The following is a 19,091-nucleotide window of genomic DNA, read 5'->3' as shown; positions in this document are numbered from 1 at the left end:
TTCTTTGTGGTGTTTGTGTTGCAGTAAATAACTCCCCATCCATGTTCATGCAAGCAATCCCAATTAGATGGAGTAGGTTAAAAAAGAGAGAAATGAAAGTAGAAGGGGAACTACTTGGGAAGAATGGGATCAGCAGGCATGCCTAAAAGAGTATAGTCAGGGTATGATCATAATATATCATATACATGTATACAGTTGTCAAAGAATAAAGAAAAACTGTTCAAGAAAAGACAGGCTGGATGGAGGATTCAGGCATTCAAAGTACTTGCTGCTCTTTCAGAGGACTGCAATTTGATTCCTAATACCCATGTCAGTTTGACTCACAACTGCCTATCAGAAGATCTGCTCCAAAGGATCTGATGACCTCTTTTGGCCTCTATAGATGGTATGTGAAGTCCTTCTGTCTATGTGTTGCTTTTATTGGTTAATGAATAAATCTGTTTTGGCCAGTGGCTTAGCAGAATAGAGCTAGGTGGGAAAGCTAAACTGAATGTTGGGAGAAAGAAGGCAAAGTCAGTGAGATGCCGTGGAGCAGCCACCAGAGGACAAAGGTGCGAGCTGCCAGCTGGAACCTTGCCATAGGCCACGAGCCTCATGGTAAAATATAAAATAATGGAAATGGGTTAATTCTAGATGCATGGGCTAGCTAGCAATACGCTCAAACTATTGGCCAAACAGTATTGCAAATAATATAGTTTCTGAGTGATTATTTTGGGTCTGGGCAGCCGGGAATGAACAAGCAGACACCTCCCAACACACATGACATTCATATAAATAATATAATAATAAAATCTTTTATTAGTTCATTGAGAGACTCATACCACGTGTTTCGATCAAATTCACCCCCAATATTTTCCAGATGCACTCCCTTTCTCTATCTATCCAACTGTCCATCATTTTTTAACCCTTCAAGATCAATTTGTGCTACCCAAACTATTCTTGGATGTGCAGTTTACAAGTATATGGCCAACTTACAAGGGGCTGAACTCTTAGAGAAAACTGACCCCTCCATCTCCACCAACTAACCATTGGCAATCACTCCATAGCTAGGTGTGGAACTGTGTGCTTAATTCTCCTTTCCAAACTAGGATTTGGTCTGGCTTGAGCACAAACATGGACAAAATTATAAAGAAACAAGAAACACTTTATTGGAAGTTGGAGGAATGAAGGCAAAGAAGTTGGTTGACCTATAGCCTTATGTTTTGCAGAAGGTGGAATTTGCAAGTGATCAAACTGGCCAGGTATTTAGTTGAGGAGATTTCTAAGCAAAGCAATGCGAGACTGGCTTACTTTCTCCTGTCTATGCAGAGAAAATGCAAGAATAAATAAATGAATTGCAGCCAGGTACCCAGGTAGAGTGGCAGATGCCTATAATGTCAGAACTTGAGAGGCAGAGGTAGGAGAACTACTTCTCACTACAAGTTCAATGCCAATTATGTTTACATAGTGAGTTCCAGGACAGATAGGGCTATACAGTAAGACACTGTCTCAAAAATTGGAAAGGGAACAAGAAAAGGAGCACTGGAAGGCTGGGAGACAGGAAGGGAGGGAAGGTCACAGAGGGAGGGGAAGAAAGGGGGCAAAGGTAAACAGGAAGGGAAACAGAGGAGAGTTTGGGGGAACTTAATAGTTTTTTTCATAATCTAAAAGACAAAAGTGAGGGACAGGGACTGAAAGCTTACTATGGAGAAGATACTAAGGCGTTAGTGGGACAACCATTTGCTCAAATGATTATGGATGGGATCCACAGGTTTATTCTGCCATTTCATCAAAAGTCAGGACTAGAGGTGGGGGATACCCTCAAGTTACTGCCAGTTTGAACTAAAGGTAACAGAAAAAGTGGATGAAATGAAGAAAAAGGCTTTGTAGTGCCCTGGTCTCAGGACCAGGCTATATAGAGCTAATCAGCAGCAGAGTGCTCTAGTGTTACAGGAGAGCAATCCAGAGATGATCAGGCTCCTACCTGACACAGGACCCAAAAGGCAAGACAATTTCCTCTTCAGCTTCAAAGAGAAGGACGGTGTTTCCAGTTCTAGGGCCAGTCTGACCTTACCCAGTACATCAAGGGCAAAGCAGCCCCTAAAGTGTGTTGGGAGGTAGGACTCTGGCAGGGAACTAGTAGTGCAGGATTCTCGTTGAGATTTTTTTATATTGATTTATTGATTTATTTATTATGTATACAATATTCTGTCTGTGTGTATGCCTGCAGGCCAGAAGAGGGCACCAGACCCCATTACAGATGGTTGTGAGCCACCATGTGGTTGCTGGGAATTGAACTCAGGACCTTTGGAAGAGCAGGCAATGCTCTTAACCTCTGAGCCATCTCTCCAGCCCCTCTCGTTGAGATTTTAATCACTGGGGGAAGGGATGAAGGACACAAAATTGAACCAAAGATGCTTTTTCCATGCCCTAAGACCTAATGACAACTGCATTGCTCAACTTAGGAGTCATTTGAAGCCCATCACTCTCTTCCTCCCTTCAGATTTTCCCCTCTTGCTGCAGGAATGTCTGTTTTCTGCTTGCCACACTTGTCCTTTGGAAGCACATCAACTGTCCAGCTACCCAAGTTTACAGCTGGCAAGGATTCTGGCCTGAAGATGAAATTATAACTCATGCCTCAGCTTTGTCTGGTTCAGTGGATTTTGCAGTGATTTGCAGTCTGCTTGCTGACCAGAAGAGGGCACCAGATCTCGTTATAGATGGCTGTGAGCCACCATGTGGGTGCTGGGAATTGAACTCAGGACCTCTGGAAGAGCAGTAAGGGCTCTTAACTGTTGAGCCATCTTTCCAACCCCCTATTGACTTATTCTTTATCAATAAAAACTCGGGTGTCAGATATTGGGGTAAGAAACTTAATGATCAGAGAAATAGTGTAGAAGTGACCAATGACCTTATCTCTCTTCTTCCTTGTTTCCAGAGGGTAGAGAATGTCTCAAGCCCCACCTTGCTATTTCCTGTGTCTCTCTCTATGTCCTAGGTCCTCCAAATTAGTCTTTGGCTAATTTTGGTCAACTAGCAGCTAACTCCTCCCTCTGATTCAATATAAACTTTATTGGCAGTCTCAGGAGTGCCAGAGTGTGAACAAAATATCCCACAATAGTCTCCAATCTCCCTGACATGTCTTTACCAGGAATTTTGCTACAATGGAATACCAAGAATTCTCCCTACCTTTGATATTTCCTTCTGGTAATTTCTAATCCATTGGCCCCTCCATGTTGTTTCTTAGCTATAAATACAGATATTAACTTCAGGAGTGAAGTTAGATATGGTAGCGCCGGTCTATAATTTCTGCACTCAGATGGCTGAGAGAGGAGGGTCATGAGTTCAAGGTCATCTTTGTCTACACTCGAGTTTGAAGTCAGCCTGGGATAAAGAGACCCTGTCTCCAACTAAACACAACAGCGAAGTGAGCCCAGTTCTGCCCTGAAAGTCCGTCTCCTATTCTAGTACTTTCTAAACAAACATCTTTAACTGTTTCAAACTCCTGTCTGGCTAGACTTATCCCTCTCTAATTTTTAAATTTTATTTTGGGATGGGGGTTGTTGTATAAGACGAAGGTTAATGGAGCCCAGACCATGAAAATGGCCTTTCACACTTGATCCTCTAACTTTCATTTCTCAGATGCTGTGTACCACAGCATACAGCCTTGATTGTGCCTCTCCCTATTCTTTTACTATCATTTTACTTTATTTATGTATTTGCCTGCATGTATGTCTATGCACCACTTGCATGCCTGGTACATGTGGAGGCCAGAAGAGGGCTTCAGATTTCCTGGGATTGCAGTTACGGTTGGTCATGAGCACCTATGTGGATTCTGGGAATCAGTCTTGGATCCTTTAGAAGAGAAGTCAGTGCTCTTGACTGTTTGAGCCATCTTTCTAGCCCCATGACTGTGCTTCTCCCTAACATGTGCTTTGGACTGAACTATATTCTATTCCTGTTGCAAATTTTCTATGTTGAAGTCTTAGACCCCAATGTGACTGTACTGATTGATTCTAAGTGTAGCTCTCAGCTAAAGTAGGATTTGCCTTTACAAAAAGAAGGAAGTTGTCTGGGCCCACCCACAGGCTAGCAAACAGGTAGCTATCTGAAGTCATCAAGTGCACCGGAAACTTACTGGACCTCTCAGCTCCCAGAACCAAGAGAAAATAAATGTGTACTGGTGAAGCCACCCCATCTATGACGTTTCCTTCTGCCAGCCTGAGCTGAGGAAGCTCTTCTGTGTGTATAGGACTGAGGTGCAGGCAAGAGTATGAAGGAGTGCACATTGCTATAGGGTGTTGGAAGGGAGTAGAGGAGTAGACTTGCCTAGGGAAGAAGGCCCTGCACAATGTGGTTATTAGCATACTTAGTGATACAGACAAGGTTGAGGCGAAAGGTGTGCCATGTTTCTAGCGTCCTCAGTAGAACAATTCATTGGTTGGATCCTAATTTAATGAGCTCTGGAGAAGTTATAGACACTTAGGAGCTGGGACCTTGTAAAAGGGAGTGGTTTTTGGCAGGCATGCCTGTGGAAGACTATCTAGGCTGCTCCCCTGTCTCCTTTGCCCAATATACTCCCGCCCACCATGATATTCTGCCTCTTCTCAGGCCTAAAGTTATGGAGGCAACCATGAACTAAACATGAACTTGAACGGTGAGTCAGAATAAGCCCTTCTTCTTGTTAGATGTTTTTTTTTTGTTTTTTGTTTTTTTTGTTTAAATCCCAAGGATGTAGTCACAGTGACAGAATGGAGTTCAACAACAAAAAGATACTAGAATAAATGCTGCAAAATTAAACTATACCAGACAACAAGACCCACGCCATGATGAAACGCGACTTCACCCCCCCCCCCCAGGATGGCTACAACTGAGCAACCAGGGAGCAGCAAACATTGGCTACAGTGAGAAGGACGAGGGAACCCTATGCCTTGGTGGTTGGAATGTGAATCGGTGCCGTCATGCTCAAGCACAGTTTGTGGGTCTTGAAAATACAAATAGCTATTTGATTCAGCAAACTCCATTCCTGCGTGTTTGTTGAAAAGAATCGAGGTAAGGAAATGGAATAGATCATGCATATTATTCCCAATAACCCAGAGGGAGAAGGAGCCGAAGTATCATTGATGCTTAGTGGATAAACAATGTATGGTGTGTAATATAATGCAATACTATTTAGCCTGTGTCACATTGAGGATGAACCTCTAAGATAAGTAAACAAGGCAGACGCAGAAAGACACATAATGTTTGATTCGATTTACTGACATACAGATTCACAGAGCCAGAGAGGAGAATGGGGTTTCTAGGGGCGGAGGGTAGGAAAAATGGGCTGCTGTGGTTTAATTGTTACAGAGATTGTTTTGTGTACACAGACACTTATACACCAGACACATACACACAAAGGGGATAAAACTTTTTTTAATTATTAATAATAATTATTATTTTTTTAAAATTTATTTATTTATTAAGGATTTCTGCCTCCTCCCCGCAACCGCTTCCCATTTCCCTCCCCCTCCCCCGATCAAGTCCCCCTCCCTCATCAGCTGGAAGAGCAATCAGGGTTCCCTGACCTGTGGGAAGCCCAAGGACCGCCCACGTCTATCCAGGTCTCATAAGGTGAGCATCCAAACTGCCTAGGCTCCCCCAAGGCCAGTAAGTGCAGTAGGATCAAAAACTCACTGCGATTGTTCTTGAGTTCTCAGTAGTCTTCATTGTCCGCTATGTTCAGCAAGTCTGGTTTTATCCCATGCTTTTTCAGACCCAGGCCAGCTGGCCTTGGTGAGTTCCCGATAGAACATCCCCATTGTCTTAGTGTGTGGGTGCACCCCTCGCGGTCCTGAGTTCCTTGCTCGTGCTCCGTCTCCTTCTGCTCCTGATTTGGACCTTGAGATTTCTGTCTGGTGCTCCAATGTGGGTGTCTGTCTCTGTCTCCTTTCATCGCCTGATGAAGGTTAATATTCATGAGGACTTCTTGAATTTTGCATACAAATGGATGGAAATAGAAAACACTATCCTGAGTGAGGTAAGCCAGACCCAAAAAGAGGAACATGGGATGTACTCACTCATATTTGGTTTCTAGCCATAAATAAAGGACATTGAGCTTATAATTCATGTTCCTAGAGAAGCTAAATAAGAAGGTGAATCCAAAGACAAACACAAGGGGGTAAAACTAAATCAGAGAGAGGTGAGTGAGAAAGTAAAAGGAAGTGTGTCATTATATACCTACTCCCCCCCCCCCCCCCGCGCCAGTTCTCTCTTTTTATTGTTTTGTTTTTTTCATCCAAATTCTTATGTAGCTTGGCTGGTGTTGTCCTCACCTATGAAGCTCAAGCTGGCCTTAAACCCCCAGAAATCTTTCTGTCTCAGCCCTGCCATCATTGGGATTGTGGGTGTGAGCAACCACACTCAGGATTTGACCATCTCCTATTGTTTTTGTTGTTGTTGCTCTTCTTATTCCCCTGCTTCTACTTCCCAACTGCTGGGATAACCACTAGCATGCCCTGCCATGCCCAGAATAATCCTTGCTTTTACCTCATTTCCTCTCATGTCCTTTCAAACGCATTTTAAATGTGTGCACGCACACTCACCCACACACATGTGGAGGCCATAAGACAACTTGCCGAAGTCTGTGCTCTCCTTCCATTGGCAGACACTAGGGACCCAACTCAGGTTGTCAAGCTTAGTGGCAAGCTTCTTTACCTAACTAAGCCCTCTTGCCAGACCTGAATGCATTTTAAAACTGTATTAAAAACGTATGCCCTTCCCCATTCAAGTCTTGCCATGGTCACCTCACATTGGAGGACTTTCAATCCCCTCAATTCGTGGGACATACCAACATGTCTCTACTTGCCGTCCTTGACCCCATTTGCTAGAGCTAGAGTCTAAAAGGAGGCGCCACTGCCTTAGCCAGTGGTCAAGCTAATGGCTCCCTTAGCACCATTTCCTCCAGCTCATGAATGAGCAGCCTGAAGCAAAGCCTGCCAGCCAAGCAGGCGGCAGCTCAGCACAACATCCTCCATCCTTCTGCCTTCCTAATGTGCTTTGTATTAAAATTCCCATTTGGGCTTTGACTTGGAGTCAGGTCTCAAGGGAGCAGTGAAAGATGAGCCATTAACATGTGGTCCATGGAGATGCAGCATATGAAGGGATGACTACAACTCATTTAATTAATGTGCTTTCGGCGCTTTCCCCGCAGGCCAGCAAGGCCCACAAGAATTTGCATGTCTGCCTCTGCTCCACCGCTACCCAGCAGTACTGTTTTAGCAAACTGTTTCCTCTCTACGGATCTCAGTTTCTCCACCTACTAAACAAAGAGGAAATCTTGACGGAGCAGTTCCAATTGTTTGTTGTTTTTGTTTCCTTGTTTTCTGAGACAGAGTCTTGTGTATCCCAGACTGGACTGGAATACACCATGTAGTCGAGGCTCCTCCTTCCTCTGTCTTTCAAGTTCTGTGCTGGGAACCACACCTAAGGCTTTAAGCACACACACCTGGGCCACATCCCCAGCCCAAGCACTCTCAAATGTTAAGATCCTATGATCAATATGCTAGCTCAGGCTGGCTAAGCACACTGGGCATCTATTTTGTTTTTCTTTTTTTGCAACACAATGAGGGGAAGTAGTTCGGAAGCTATTTTCATTCCCGGCCGAATTGGTAAAGAATCCATTTCTTTTCCAATGATACCCTTTCCAAGCCCTCTAACAAAGAGCTGCGCCCTTGAGGTGTTGCAGCCTACGTTTCTCTCTGCAGAAAAGCGGAAGTAACCTTTTCTCCGGCAGAACTGTCCTGTCAGGGGAAGGAGCAGTAAACCGGGGGTGGGAAATACTAGGTTGTCATTAACCAGATAATGAACCTTGTCTGCTTTTAATCAGTCCCTTCCTGTTCTCCCAGACCTCTAAACTTTTAATATTAATGGAAACAGATTTGAATTCTGGAAAGAGCTATTCTGGAAAATAATTGGATATTTACTAGGTGAAAAGTGAAATTCCGCAGGCATTTCATAGGGTTTGGTATTTGACAGGTGCCATTTTTCTTTCCAGCATGTTGCATACCTCTGTTTTATAAACCAATACGGATAGTGGCAGAAAAAAAATCACAGGTTTACACGGTGGCAAGGCCTGGGAATATATTGAGGGGGGTTGGTAGACAGGAAGAGAGAACTTCAATAGGAAACATTGCCTGAAATGCTTGGATTATAGAGCAAAAATTATTTAAAGGTGAGGAATATTTGTTGAAAGAAATATAGCCATGCACATAGTGGAAGAGAGAAAGAGAAAGAGGCTTAGCCATGGAGGTGCTTCCACACGGGAAGCTAACAGAACCCTTGGCTTCCCAAAAGACTTTGTGGTGAGGGCAGGAAGACAGGGAGACTTCACAAAAACACAACACAGAGGCCTCCAGCATTAAGGGCAAGCACAGCAGGCTGCAAGCTGGTCAGCTAAGAAGCAAATCAATGCTGTCCCAGTGGAGAGTCTCAGGCTCCCTAGGTTGCTTTGCTTAGAGAGTTTTTAATGTCAGTGTAGTCATCAGAATTCCCCAGGTTTCTCCTTAACGATGTGGTCCTAGGGTGGACAGGACATTTTTTTTTCTGAGGATTACTCTCAATACCACAGAAGCAGGCTGAGTTTTCTTCCTTTACCCCAAAGAGAGAGCACAGCTGAAATGCTTTATGGAGAAATACAAGCAATGCTTCACACAGCCTTTCAAAGTAGAAATTTTTACCTACTATCATTCACTTGTCGTTCTCGAGAACTCATCTGGCTTTGTAGGCATCTCAGTTGCTTTCTGGCCCCGCTGGTCCTCTGTCTGTTGTCACATGGTAGCCGCCATCCTGTTTCCTAACAGTTGAGTGTGAACACCCAGCCTTCTTTGCATTTCTAGCCAGAGGGTAGGAAAATTCAGCCTGGAAAGCCTATTTTTTTTCTTCTTCTCCCAGTGGTTCTAGTTTTCAACTGAAGGATGCTCCTGAGGACCACATCAGTTGGCAGATTGGCTATATTAGGGTCATGGTGGCTACAGGTAAGGTTGGCTAGGCAGGTCTGGACTGTTCAGTGCAAATTCTGATCACTTCTGGTTCAACAAATGAGCTTTTCACTTATTGATGAAAGTAGTACATTTCAATGTAAACGGTCAGGCAGAATTAATTTGCAGGACATTGCCTACACCCCGCACCTCCCCTTTAGAGAGAAACAATAGCACTATTAAGGATATAGCTCAACCGTAGAAAATGCTTTCTTCATATGTGCCATTCAGTCTTTCCGATGGTTTTTCTTTTATTTTAGCATATATTCATTGTACGTGGCATTGCATTGCATAAAGATATCTTTATGCAAGTAGAAATTGTAGATTAGGAATGTTGCCCGTCCTCCTCTCCCTTTTCTATCTCTCACCTCTCATTAGTCCCATTTGTTGCTCTCACATCATCTATATCCATATGATTTTATGTATAAAATCTAGGCTCTTTAACTAGTCCTTAGAGCAACAAAATGGAAGGAAATAGGCGAGATATGGCAAATTCATAAACATAGGCTGCACTTAACCTGCAAGATGTCTTATCTGAGAACCACGTCTTCCAGACCTACATCTCTGCAGGTAAGGAATCTGAGCTCAGTGTTGGGGAAAGAACTTGTCCAAGTCACTCAGATGACCAGTGGAGTTGGAAATAGCCTCCAAACAACCTGAGTGCTAGGATAATAACTTTCAAACGATGAAACTAAGCCACCTGCCTCATACAGCGAACAAAGGGAGGGCCAATGGCATCCCACTATGGCTTTCTAATCCAAGGTTCTACAGAGTCCCAAGAACAGAAACTCCAAACAAGAAGAGACCGCTCCATGCCCACGAGGGTCAGTTTAATCATCTTGTCTCCTTGGTTACAGCTAAAAGCTGCTTCTCGGGAGAGCAGGAGCTAATTCTTTCTCTCCCAATTATTGCTTCTACCCTATAATCTTACATCAGATATCACAGTCATTCACTGAGCTCACTCACAGAAGGTGAGCCTGGAGTGGATAGGGTAGGGGAGTAAAAGGAGGGGAGGAGAGGAAGAAATAGACTTTCTTAATTCTGTGGTTAAAGATCGGCGATTGGCTCAACCATTTGAAGTACCTGAGGCTGTGCCTCCTGGTATGGTCCCGTTCTCAACACGCTGTCCAGAGAGACATCCTGTTCCGATACCCTGCAAAGGCATGCCTCTGCAGCCTGTAACTTTCTTGCAAAGGCATCCCTCTGCAGCCTGTAACTTCCTTGCTGTATATAAGTCCACCTGAACAGTCAGTGCCCATTTTGCAGTCAAAATAATAACACCACTTACCCGTGGACGAGGTATTCACTTTGTGAAAACTACTGAATGATTTCCGCTTGTTGAGGTTAATTCCTGTGTCATATAGTAAACCACGGTAAAGCAAAACCATCACATTAGTTCCTTTTCTGTGGCAGTGATAAAATACTATGCCAAAAGAAACTTAAAGAAGGAAGGGTTTTTTTCCAGCTTATGGTTCCAGAGGGATAGAGTCCTTCACAATGGAGAAAGTAAGGCATGGCAGCAGTAACAGGAAAAGGACTGACTACATATTTCATCTGCACACAGGAAGTGGGGCAAGTTCATAAACCCTCAAAAGTACCTGCTACCAAGCTTCACAACCTGAGTTCAATCCCTGAGAACCATGTTAGAAGGCAAGAACCCACTTCACATTTTCTCTAACATGTTCCCATGGGCTCATGTGAATATACCCACAACTATATGAATAATACTTTAAAATATGTTTAATGGAATACTTAACGTATGAAAGCTACTGTGTTGTGTGATGGGGACACAGAGATTACCAAAACATAACCTGCCCCCCCAAAGCTCCCCATCAAGTGGCCAGGTAAACATATGATTGCAGTGTGGTGGGACGATAATAATGGCCTCCATTTCTTAAGGCCTGGCCACATGCCAGGCACCAGACTGAGAACCAACATCCATCATCTCCTTTCATCCTCGCAACACCCTTAAACCGTAGAGGATTTTCCCACATCCCTTTCATAAGCAAGTAAGTTCTGGCTTAAATTAGCCATGTGCATTGACTAATGTTACACTTTCATCCTCTAACTGAAGTGTAGACAAGGTAGAGATCGTCCACAAATAAAGGAGTAATTGGTGATGCTAGGAGTGCATGCAGGTCATAGAAGCAGGGAAAGTTCAAGCTGTATCTAAAAGGATTAGGGAAAGGGTTGTCCCACAACAACCCTTTGGTTTTATACGTTTATGTAGGGGGCTTTGTTTTGTCTTGTTAAATTTGCTTGCTTTGAAACGACTTCTTGAGTAGTCTGGGATGACCTTGAAATTTTGATCTTCCTAGCTGCACCTCCCAAGCGCTGGGATTTCATGGTATGCATCACAAGGCCCAGCCCTGGCTGGAATATCTTTCAAAGATTTCACATGCTTTTACCTCATAATTCCACATTAAGGACTTATTGAAGGGGAACACCCAAAAACAGGCAGGAAAGGGGGGGGGAGTCTCTCCTAAATACTAAATAAGGTGTTTAGTATTTAATAGTATTGGAAAACAACTCATTTAACAAGGGAATAGTTAAATCTACTATGACCCTTCTGATCAGTGGACTACTAATGCTATCAATGAAAAAGTTTAAGTGACATTAAGAAGACTATATAGCACCATCAAAAATACAATGAGAACAGAAGAATTCTAGGAAGGAGGAAGCCCATTCCTCCTAGTCCTGCCCAGACCTTGGAAGAAGCAAGATGTGACCTGCTCCACTGAAAAAGGTACCTAGCCACGTGGCTAAAACAGATAATAATAATGGGCTAATAATGGGTTGATATAAGTTAATAAGAGTTAGCAAGAAGCCTGAGCCAATGGGCCAATCAGTTTATAATCTTATGGAGACCTCTGTGTGATTTTCTTTGGGGGCTTACCGGCTGTGGGAACTGGGCAGGACAGAAACCCCAACAAGCTGGCCCTCATGTTACACTTATACGATGTCAAATGATAGAAACAAGATAGCACATTGCGTTTTCACTATTAATGCAATTATGGAGACCTTGAGTATGCACAGATGGGGCCAAAAGATGCATATCTATAAGGACTTATGTTCAAGATATTGGATGGGGTGGGTGGCTGGGGAGATGGCTCACCTGTTAAAGGCACTGGTCATCAAGGCTGATGACCTGCGTTAAATCCCCTGAATCCCACAGGGTGGACGAAGGGAACCGACTCTGCCACAAGCTGGTCTCTGACCCCTCCACTCCTATTAGGAAGCCTAGCCACAGCATGGGTGTCCAGGAACATATAGACACAACACTTAATAACTAAGTAGAAACTCAAAAATTAAAGTTATGGCCAAGTGTGGTGGTGAACACGTTTAATCCCAGCACTCAAGAGGGAGAGGTAGGTGGGGATCTGTGAGTTTGAGGCCAGCCTGGTCTCCATGGGGTCTTCAGGCTACATGGTGAGACTCTGCCTCAAATCAAACAAACAAAACATAAAGTTATGGGATCTGGGGAAAAGTTTGTTGTTGTTGTTTTTCCTCCATACATCCTTTAATATTAATAGAGACAGGAATAAGGTAGTTTCAGTTTTAGACAGGTAGGTAAGGATAAGAGGCCCCTGGAGAAGAGAAATCTTTGCAAGCTGGCAGAGCTGATTCTCAGTGAGCTACAGGCAGGCAGAGGCATGAAGGTAATCTCAGGAGACCTCTGCAGATTAGCAAACCAGCTATCCAATGAACTCCATCTCAGCACTGAATGCAAAAGCTGCAATAAAGCCAGGCGGTGGTGGCACACGCCTTTAATCCCAGCACTTGGGAGGCAGAGGTAAGCGGACCTCTGTGAGTTCGAGACCAGCCTGGTCTACAGACCTAGTTCCAGGACAGGCTCCAAAACCACAGAGAAACCCTGTCTCGAAAAAGCAAAAAAAAACAAAAAAAAAAAAAAAACAAAAAAAAACTGCAATAAAAACTGTGGATTTAGCCCAATGTTGTAAATTCAGCTATGGAGCTCTTCTGCACAAGAATGCTGGGCTGGGCTGGGCCTTGAGAACAGAGGTCCTTCTCTCCTGAGATTTGCTCAGAAGCTGTGCATATGAAGAAGCCTCGACTTACAAGGTAACAGCTGGCCACAAGCCTTTGCTCCAATAGTGGAGGACCTCTAGTCATTGCTCTCCTCGCTGTTTGGCTCTATCTCCCCTTTGAAGTTTCTCAGCAGGCTTGAGGCCCCTCTTTCTCAGGCCATGCTGTCTTTATCTTCCGCCCAATCAGAGTCCCCACGCCCATTTAGTTCATCCAAACGGAAGCCTCCGAACTCAAGGCTCACAAGGGCCTCAAAAGTCCTCTCCCTTATAGAGAGAGCTGCTTTTCCACTCAAAAGCACTGTGTGCCTTTCTACTCTCTTTGCTCCCCATTCTTCAAGATTGTGAGACCGTGAACCTGGGAGCCACTGGCTCAGAGTCACTAATGGGGCCGTAGAGATTCTGAAGCCCTGGTTCTCTAGGTTAAGCCCACCCAAGGTAAGGTTTATTTGCATTCAGAGGCCCTCCTCCCAGCCTTATTATGGGATATTAAAGGGAGATTTTCAAAAGAGGTCTTAAGCGTTGCCCGATTGCAATGTGATTTTTACTCACTTGTTCCAAATCGTCATTTTCATTGGAAAAATCTGAGATTCTTTTTACAGTGGAGTTAACTATGGAAAACAGTATGTGGTTCTTTTCTGTTTTAGCCCAACTCAGAATCAAGTCGCTTGGTAATTAAAGTAAGTTGAGAATTTGTTTTCTTTGTACATGTTTCAGTGGTCTCAACTTCACCGTGATACACACCAGAAATCACATTTCTGTCAAATGTATGCCCATGTTTATGGAGCTATGGATCTGCACTAAGAGAACTAACAAGCCACATCCCCTCCATTTTCAAAAGGCCTTTCTTCTGGGACCAAACTTGGCTTTGGAGTGTATTTCAAAAGATTTATGTGATGCCATTAACAGAAATCCAAGCCTTGATTTTGATAATGGGTTACTGATGATAGACCAATGTGGATGAGGGAGGGAATGATTTTTTCCATGTCTTCATTTTTTTTTTCATTTTTATAAAAATGTACTTTATTTTAAAAATGAGTCCATAAAAGTAGAAATCAACATACAAAAATACAGATTACTGCGACATGTTGGCAAAATAGCTCCCAGGTGGACCTGCACGTATGAGGGCAGCTGGAGGCCGAAGTTCAGCCAGAGCCCACTGTTGGCCCTCACTAATCTGCAAACAATAGTTTCAAGTAGTAGTTAGCACTTTAACTACTCAGGAATTGAAGCATAATTATTCCTCTGTTATACTTTTTAAAAATGTTCTCTCATATTGGGAGCAGTGAGCCCCAGATCCTGAATTTCTTGTAAACAACTAGTTTTCCCCTGATCTGAGTGCCTACAGCTGCTCTGAGCACGAGACCTTCAGGAGTTCCTGATGGCAGGAGAGTGGTTTCTGGTGGGTTTGGCTGGGGCGTATCTCTATATAATCTGCCCCTGAACACAATAAAGGGAGCATTCTTGGGGCATTCTGGCTTCAAGGATGACCCGTGTCTCTGTCTCTGTGAGTCTTTGTGTGTTTCAATCCCCAGCCCCTTGGACTGCTTGCGAACTGTATGGTGGTACTTAGAGCACAGACCGGCATGGTGCGCTGAACTTTAGGTCTGAGCAGATAAAGGTACTCCATATTATTGTTTTAACAGTAAGATTTTTTGACGAAAAGGTAATAGAAATGTATTCTGGCTCTGTCATATTCCAAAGAGGTAACTGTCTTAATTTTTTCTTTTTCTTTTCCTTTTCTAAGAAACACAATATGATCTTTTTGCTTCTGTGTATCAGGTGTTATAAAATATGTCTGTTATCAAAAGATTTAATGCCCAATGACTCTTAAAAACTTAGGTGCAGTGCTAGTTGTGCCAGCCGTGCAGAAGTTTCACACATACCTGCTTCTCATGCATTTCTCAGAGAGAGAAATAAGTAGCTCTACCTAAGGACATTTAGATCCAGTAACATCCTGGACAGTTTCAAACCACTGTTGGGAAAGACCACTTAAAAAGAGTTCCAAGTCTGTAGCACAATTAAGAAAAACCCAGAGACAGAAATTGGAGTTCAACCTGAATGTCAGAGAAGCAAAATAGTCAGCCACTGGCTCTTGCTTCTACTTCAGCCCAAAATGGCAATACTACCTCCAGGAATCCCCAGAATGAGACTGCCTGAGAGCTGTCTCATTCCATTTTATATTCCTCTCTAGGGCTGTTATTAAACACTTGTACCAATACCACCTGGTTTCTATGGTAAACTAGTGTGGCTCCTGGAATTAAAGGTGTGTCACTACTATCTGGTCTGTAAGGCTGTTTTACTCTCTGATCTTCAGACAAACTTTATTTATTAAAATATAAATAAAATGTCACTACATTTATCCATTATGTCTAATATGAAAAAGAAGGCTTTGACTAATATGAAAAACCATATACAATAAGTACAATGACTATATATAGTATATAAGGCAATAACTATATCAACATTGTCTAGTCCATTTGCATTTGAAAAATTCAGAGAAAGTACTCTATATCTATCCTATCTATAAAGTCTTATAATACCTATTTTACTTTCTATCATAATTTGCTTTCTGTATCAGGAAAACAAGGAAAGCTATAACTATCTAGTCTTCAACTCCCTCAGAGACCTAAGAAGGAAATAATATTAACTGAATAAGCAGAAAATGCAAGTTTCTCTGCAATGTTGGGGTGTCTACCTTCAGACTAGCATATCCAATAGATTTTTCTGTGAAATAGGATATTCTGAAGGACTATCCCTCCTTATCTTGACAATGTTTAGCAGTCACTTTCTTTTGTGTCCTGCTTGTCCAATTAGGACAGCATACTATTAACAGTTGAGGCAAGGGCATTTTCTTGCTTAGTGGTTTACTTTTGCCACAAAGACAGTAAACTCTATATGGAAGTTTCCTTGATGCCCATTAACTTCTCTGAAAGATTGGTGCTGCCAGGAGCAGACAGGTCTCATTGTCATAAAAAAGAGCCTATGTTATTAAAACATCTTAATGCCATATTGTGTAGATCTCTGAAATGTTTTAAGATAACCTGTCTATCTAAAATATATCTTTGTTTGACCTTGAAAACATACTTAATGTGACTACAAGTTCATTTATAATAGGTGAATAATTACTAAGCTCTATTTCCTTATTATTCTAAACAGCAATAATAACTTTCAAGGACTAGAAATTTGTAAAGCTGACCAGTGCAGCTGTTTCATTTTCTAATCTTCAGGCAAGCTTTATTTTGTAGTCTGAGACTCCACTTTTTTTCCTGGCTGCCCAGACCCGAGTTAATTACCACACTGTTTGGCTAATAGCTTAAATATATTTCTAGCTAGCTCTTACATCTTAAATTAACCCATTTCTATTAATCTGTATATTACCACAAGGCTGTGGCCTAGTGGTAAGGTTCTGGTGTCTTTCTCCTTTAGCAGATACATGACATCTGCCTGACTCCACCTTCTTTCTCACAGCATTAAGTTTAGTTTTTCAGCCTAGCTCTATACTGCCCTGCTATAGGCCCAAGCAGCTCTTTATTAACCAATGGTAATAAAACATTCACAGAATACAGAGGGAAGTCCCACATCACTATTTATTAAAGTACAAATAAAATATTTCCTCATCAAATTTAGGATTCTGGGGACAAAGCATAACCGGGGAACATACATAATACATTAATGGCTACTTCAAAGGCTAGCAGCCTATGATTCTTTCCATCCAGCTCACCAAACATATAGCTTATTGTTCTTCAAAATCAAGTTTTATAAATTACTGAATAATAAAAGAGGTAACAAGTTATGAAAAACAGCATGAAAACTGTGAACTAGGAGTAATTTTTAAAAACTCAATTCTAAATAGACTTAATCTGAAAGGCACTTGGTAGAACTGACTCAAAATTTGCTCTAAAAAGCTATTTTGAAATTATAGACTAACTTAAAGACCTAACACTTGGAATCTGAGAGCTTAGCACTGACGGAAACATCTCTATATTCTTGAAAAAGCAATACTTCATAGTTCTCCCTTACAAATGGTTCTCTAAGCATACATATACAATGAGGGTTAAGGTAAAACCAATAGGAAAGGTAACCAAGGTCTTCAGAAACTGGATTTGCTGTCTGTGTTCCTCATTCCAAAGGAAGGGACTTTATACGTGCTTTTTGCAGAGTCAGTCGGCATTTGATACCCCAAATCTCTGGGCTCTTCTTGTTGTCGATAGTTGGCCTTGCAATGGTGGTAAAATAGGCACAATTAATCTGCAGATGGGGAAGGGAGTCTTTCAATACCTGCAGGGTATTTTCTGGCACGATTCCATAAACTTGTAGTGTTTTTAGTGTGGCGATTTGTCCAAGTCCAAGTAGACTCTGGGGCATTATATCATAGCACCGGCTAAGCGAGAGGTGTTGAAGGTTGTTGAGCTGAAAAAAATCTGGAAAGCAGTCTTGATTTATCATGACATTGTCACTTAAATCAAGGCGGATAAGGTTGGGGCACCGTCTAATTAAGGTACGAAGATCTGTTTTCTGGAGGTTCTTTCGGTAGCCACTGAAGTTGAGCTGGGTGATGGTGGCTGATAAATGTGCCACAGCCGCTTTCACATGCTGTTTAGTAAACTCAAAGCACCAGGAGAGATTCAGTTCATCCAGTATGCAACAGCTGCTTAGCAGATTCACCACAGCAGACTCAGAAAATCCAGAGCACCCACAAAGGTTTAGTCGCACCAAGTTTTCATTCTGGGCAAGAGCATTGACAATGGGATCCGAAAGCTGCAGGCCTTCCAGGCTTAGATTCTGTAACTTGGAGCACTCAGACAGAATTCCATGGAGGCTTGCCACATTTATAACTGAATTCGACAGGTCCATGTGCTTTACAGGAAAAGACCTGAGCCTTTCACTCAGTGGTTGTTCCATAACCGATCGTGGGCAGCGGAAGGCAATCACCCCTCGAGAAAGCAAACGGACAGTCACATCCGGGTGCAGTTTTACACCTGCAAGGTCAAGGGTTTGCCAGAGAGTCCCGTCTTGCGAGAGGTGGTACCATTTTTTACAGACTCTGGAGGCACGGACTAGCGCAGGGAGGCACAGGTAGGAAAAGATCCGAAGGAGCAGCTCATCTGGAAGGGAGTCCCAGGGAATACCTGGAAAGTTCTCTTGATTCGGCTTAGGCCTACGGATGATCACAAAGGCTCTGTCGCTGTCTTCGCTCTTTAGCCATTTCCTTGAAGGGCTCTTGGGGGGGCCGAGGTTTGAAGGCAGTTCATGCGTAATGTTCTTACGGCCCTTCTCCAAGTCAGAGATACTCGCCATGTCTGAGAGCCGTTCAGAAGTCTTACTGGAATCCCGTCTCCACGTGAAGTTGGTGGTGGTGATTTTGCTACTCTGGTCCAGAATCTCCTGAAGTTATTTCCTGTATACTGTGTGCACGGATTCAGGGGTTTTGAAAACCCGCATTAGTTGAAGACCGGCCTGTCTCACAGCCTCCTACTCCGAGGCCTGCAGCGCGACCCACGAACAGCAACGAGCTCCAACGGTCTCGCGCATGCGCACACAGAGTTCCCGCATCTCGCGATGCCCCATCGCCTTCCGGGAATTGTAGTTCTGGGTCTGACTCGCAGTTCGCCCTTCCTCATTTTAATGATTTAAAATTGTATGTGTCTATGTTGGTTTGTGTATATGAGTGCAGGTGCCTCTAGAGCCAAGAAGAGGGCATTGGGTTCCCTGGCGCAGTTGTGAGTCACTTAACACAGAGACTGGGAACAGAACTGTCCTAGAATTCAGATCTCCTGCAAGAACAGAAAGCACACTTACCCTCTGAGCCATCGCTTCAGCCCCCTCTTTTGTTTATGTTTAGACAGGATCTCAATTATTATTTTAGGCTATTTGCGAATTCACAATTCCCAGCCCTCCGCGTCTTGAGAGCTAGAATTACAGGCATGTGCTGCCACACCTGCCTTGTCTTTTTTTCCGTTGTTTGGATCATACAGCTATGAAGACAGAAACACTGACACCGTTGTCTTGCTCTTAGGATTCCCTTTTTACCAACAGTGCTGTCTCA

General features: G+C 43.1%; 1 protein-coding gene across 1 annotated transcript; it reads right to left on the bottom strand.

Annotated features, from left to right (window-relative positions):
* Nucleotides 1-14,097: 14,097 nt before the first annotated feature.
* LOC121445658 (S-phase kinase-associated protein 2-like) lies at nucleotides 14,098-18,343 on the bottom strand. The gene is made up of 3 exons (XM_041647802.1): nucleotides 17,191-18,343; nucleotides 14,973-15,033; nucleotides 14,098-14,155 (listed from the first exon to the last, which is right to left on the bottom strand). The coding sequence occupies exons 1-3, from the start codon at nucleotides 18,341-18,343 to the stop codon at nucleotides 14,098-14,100; spliced, it is 1,272 nt and encodes a 423-aa protein (XP_041503736.1).
* Between the last annotated feature and the right edge of the window lie 748 nt (nucleotides 18,344-19,091).

Source organism: Microtus oregoni, unplaced genomic scaffold, assembly GCF_018167655.1.
Source record: "Microtus oregoni isolate MIOR12 unplaced genomic scaffold, Mior012 000264F_ref0000339, whole genome shotgun sequence".
Taxonomy (NCBI): domain Eukaryota; kingdom Metazoa; phylum Chordata; class Mammalia; order Rodentia; family Cricetidae; genus Microtus; species Microtus oregoni.
This window is presented reverse-complemented; position numbering and strand designations above follow the sequence as displayed.

Excerpts from the sequence above, each read along its gene's own strand:
- LOC121445658 (XM_041647802.1), bottom strand. The coding sequence starts at position 18,343 with ATGGCGAGTATCTCTGACTTGGAGAAGGGCCGTAAGAACATTACGCAT. Across the intron at positions 15,034-17,190 it reads ACTGACTCTGCAAAAAGCAC|TGGTCTTTCCCAACAGTGGT; the intron begins GTATAAAGTCCC and ends ACTCTTTTTAAG. Across the intron at positions 14,156-14,972 it reads CTGGATCTAAATGTCCTTAG|GTCCACCTGGGAGCTATTTT; the intron begins GTAGAGCTACTT and ends TCATACGTGCAG.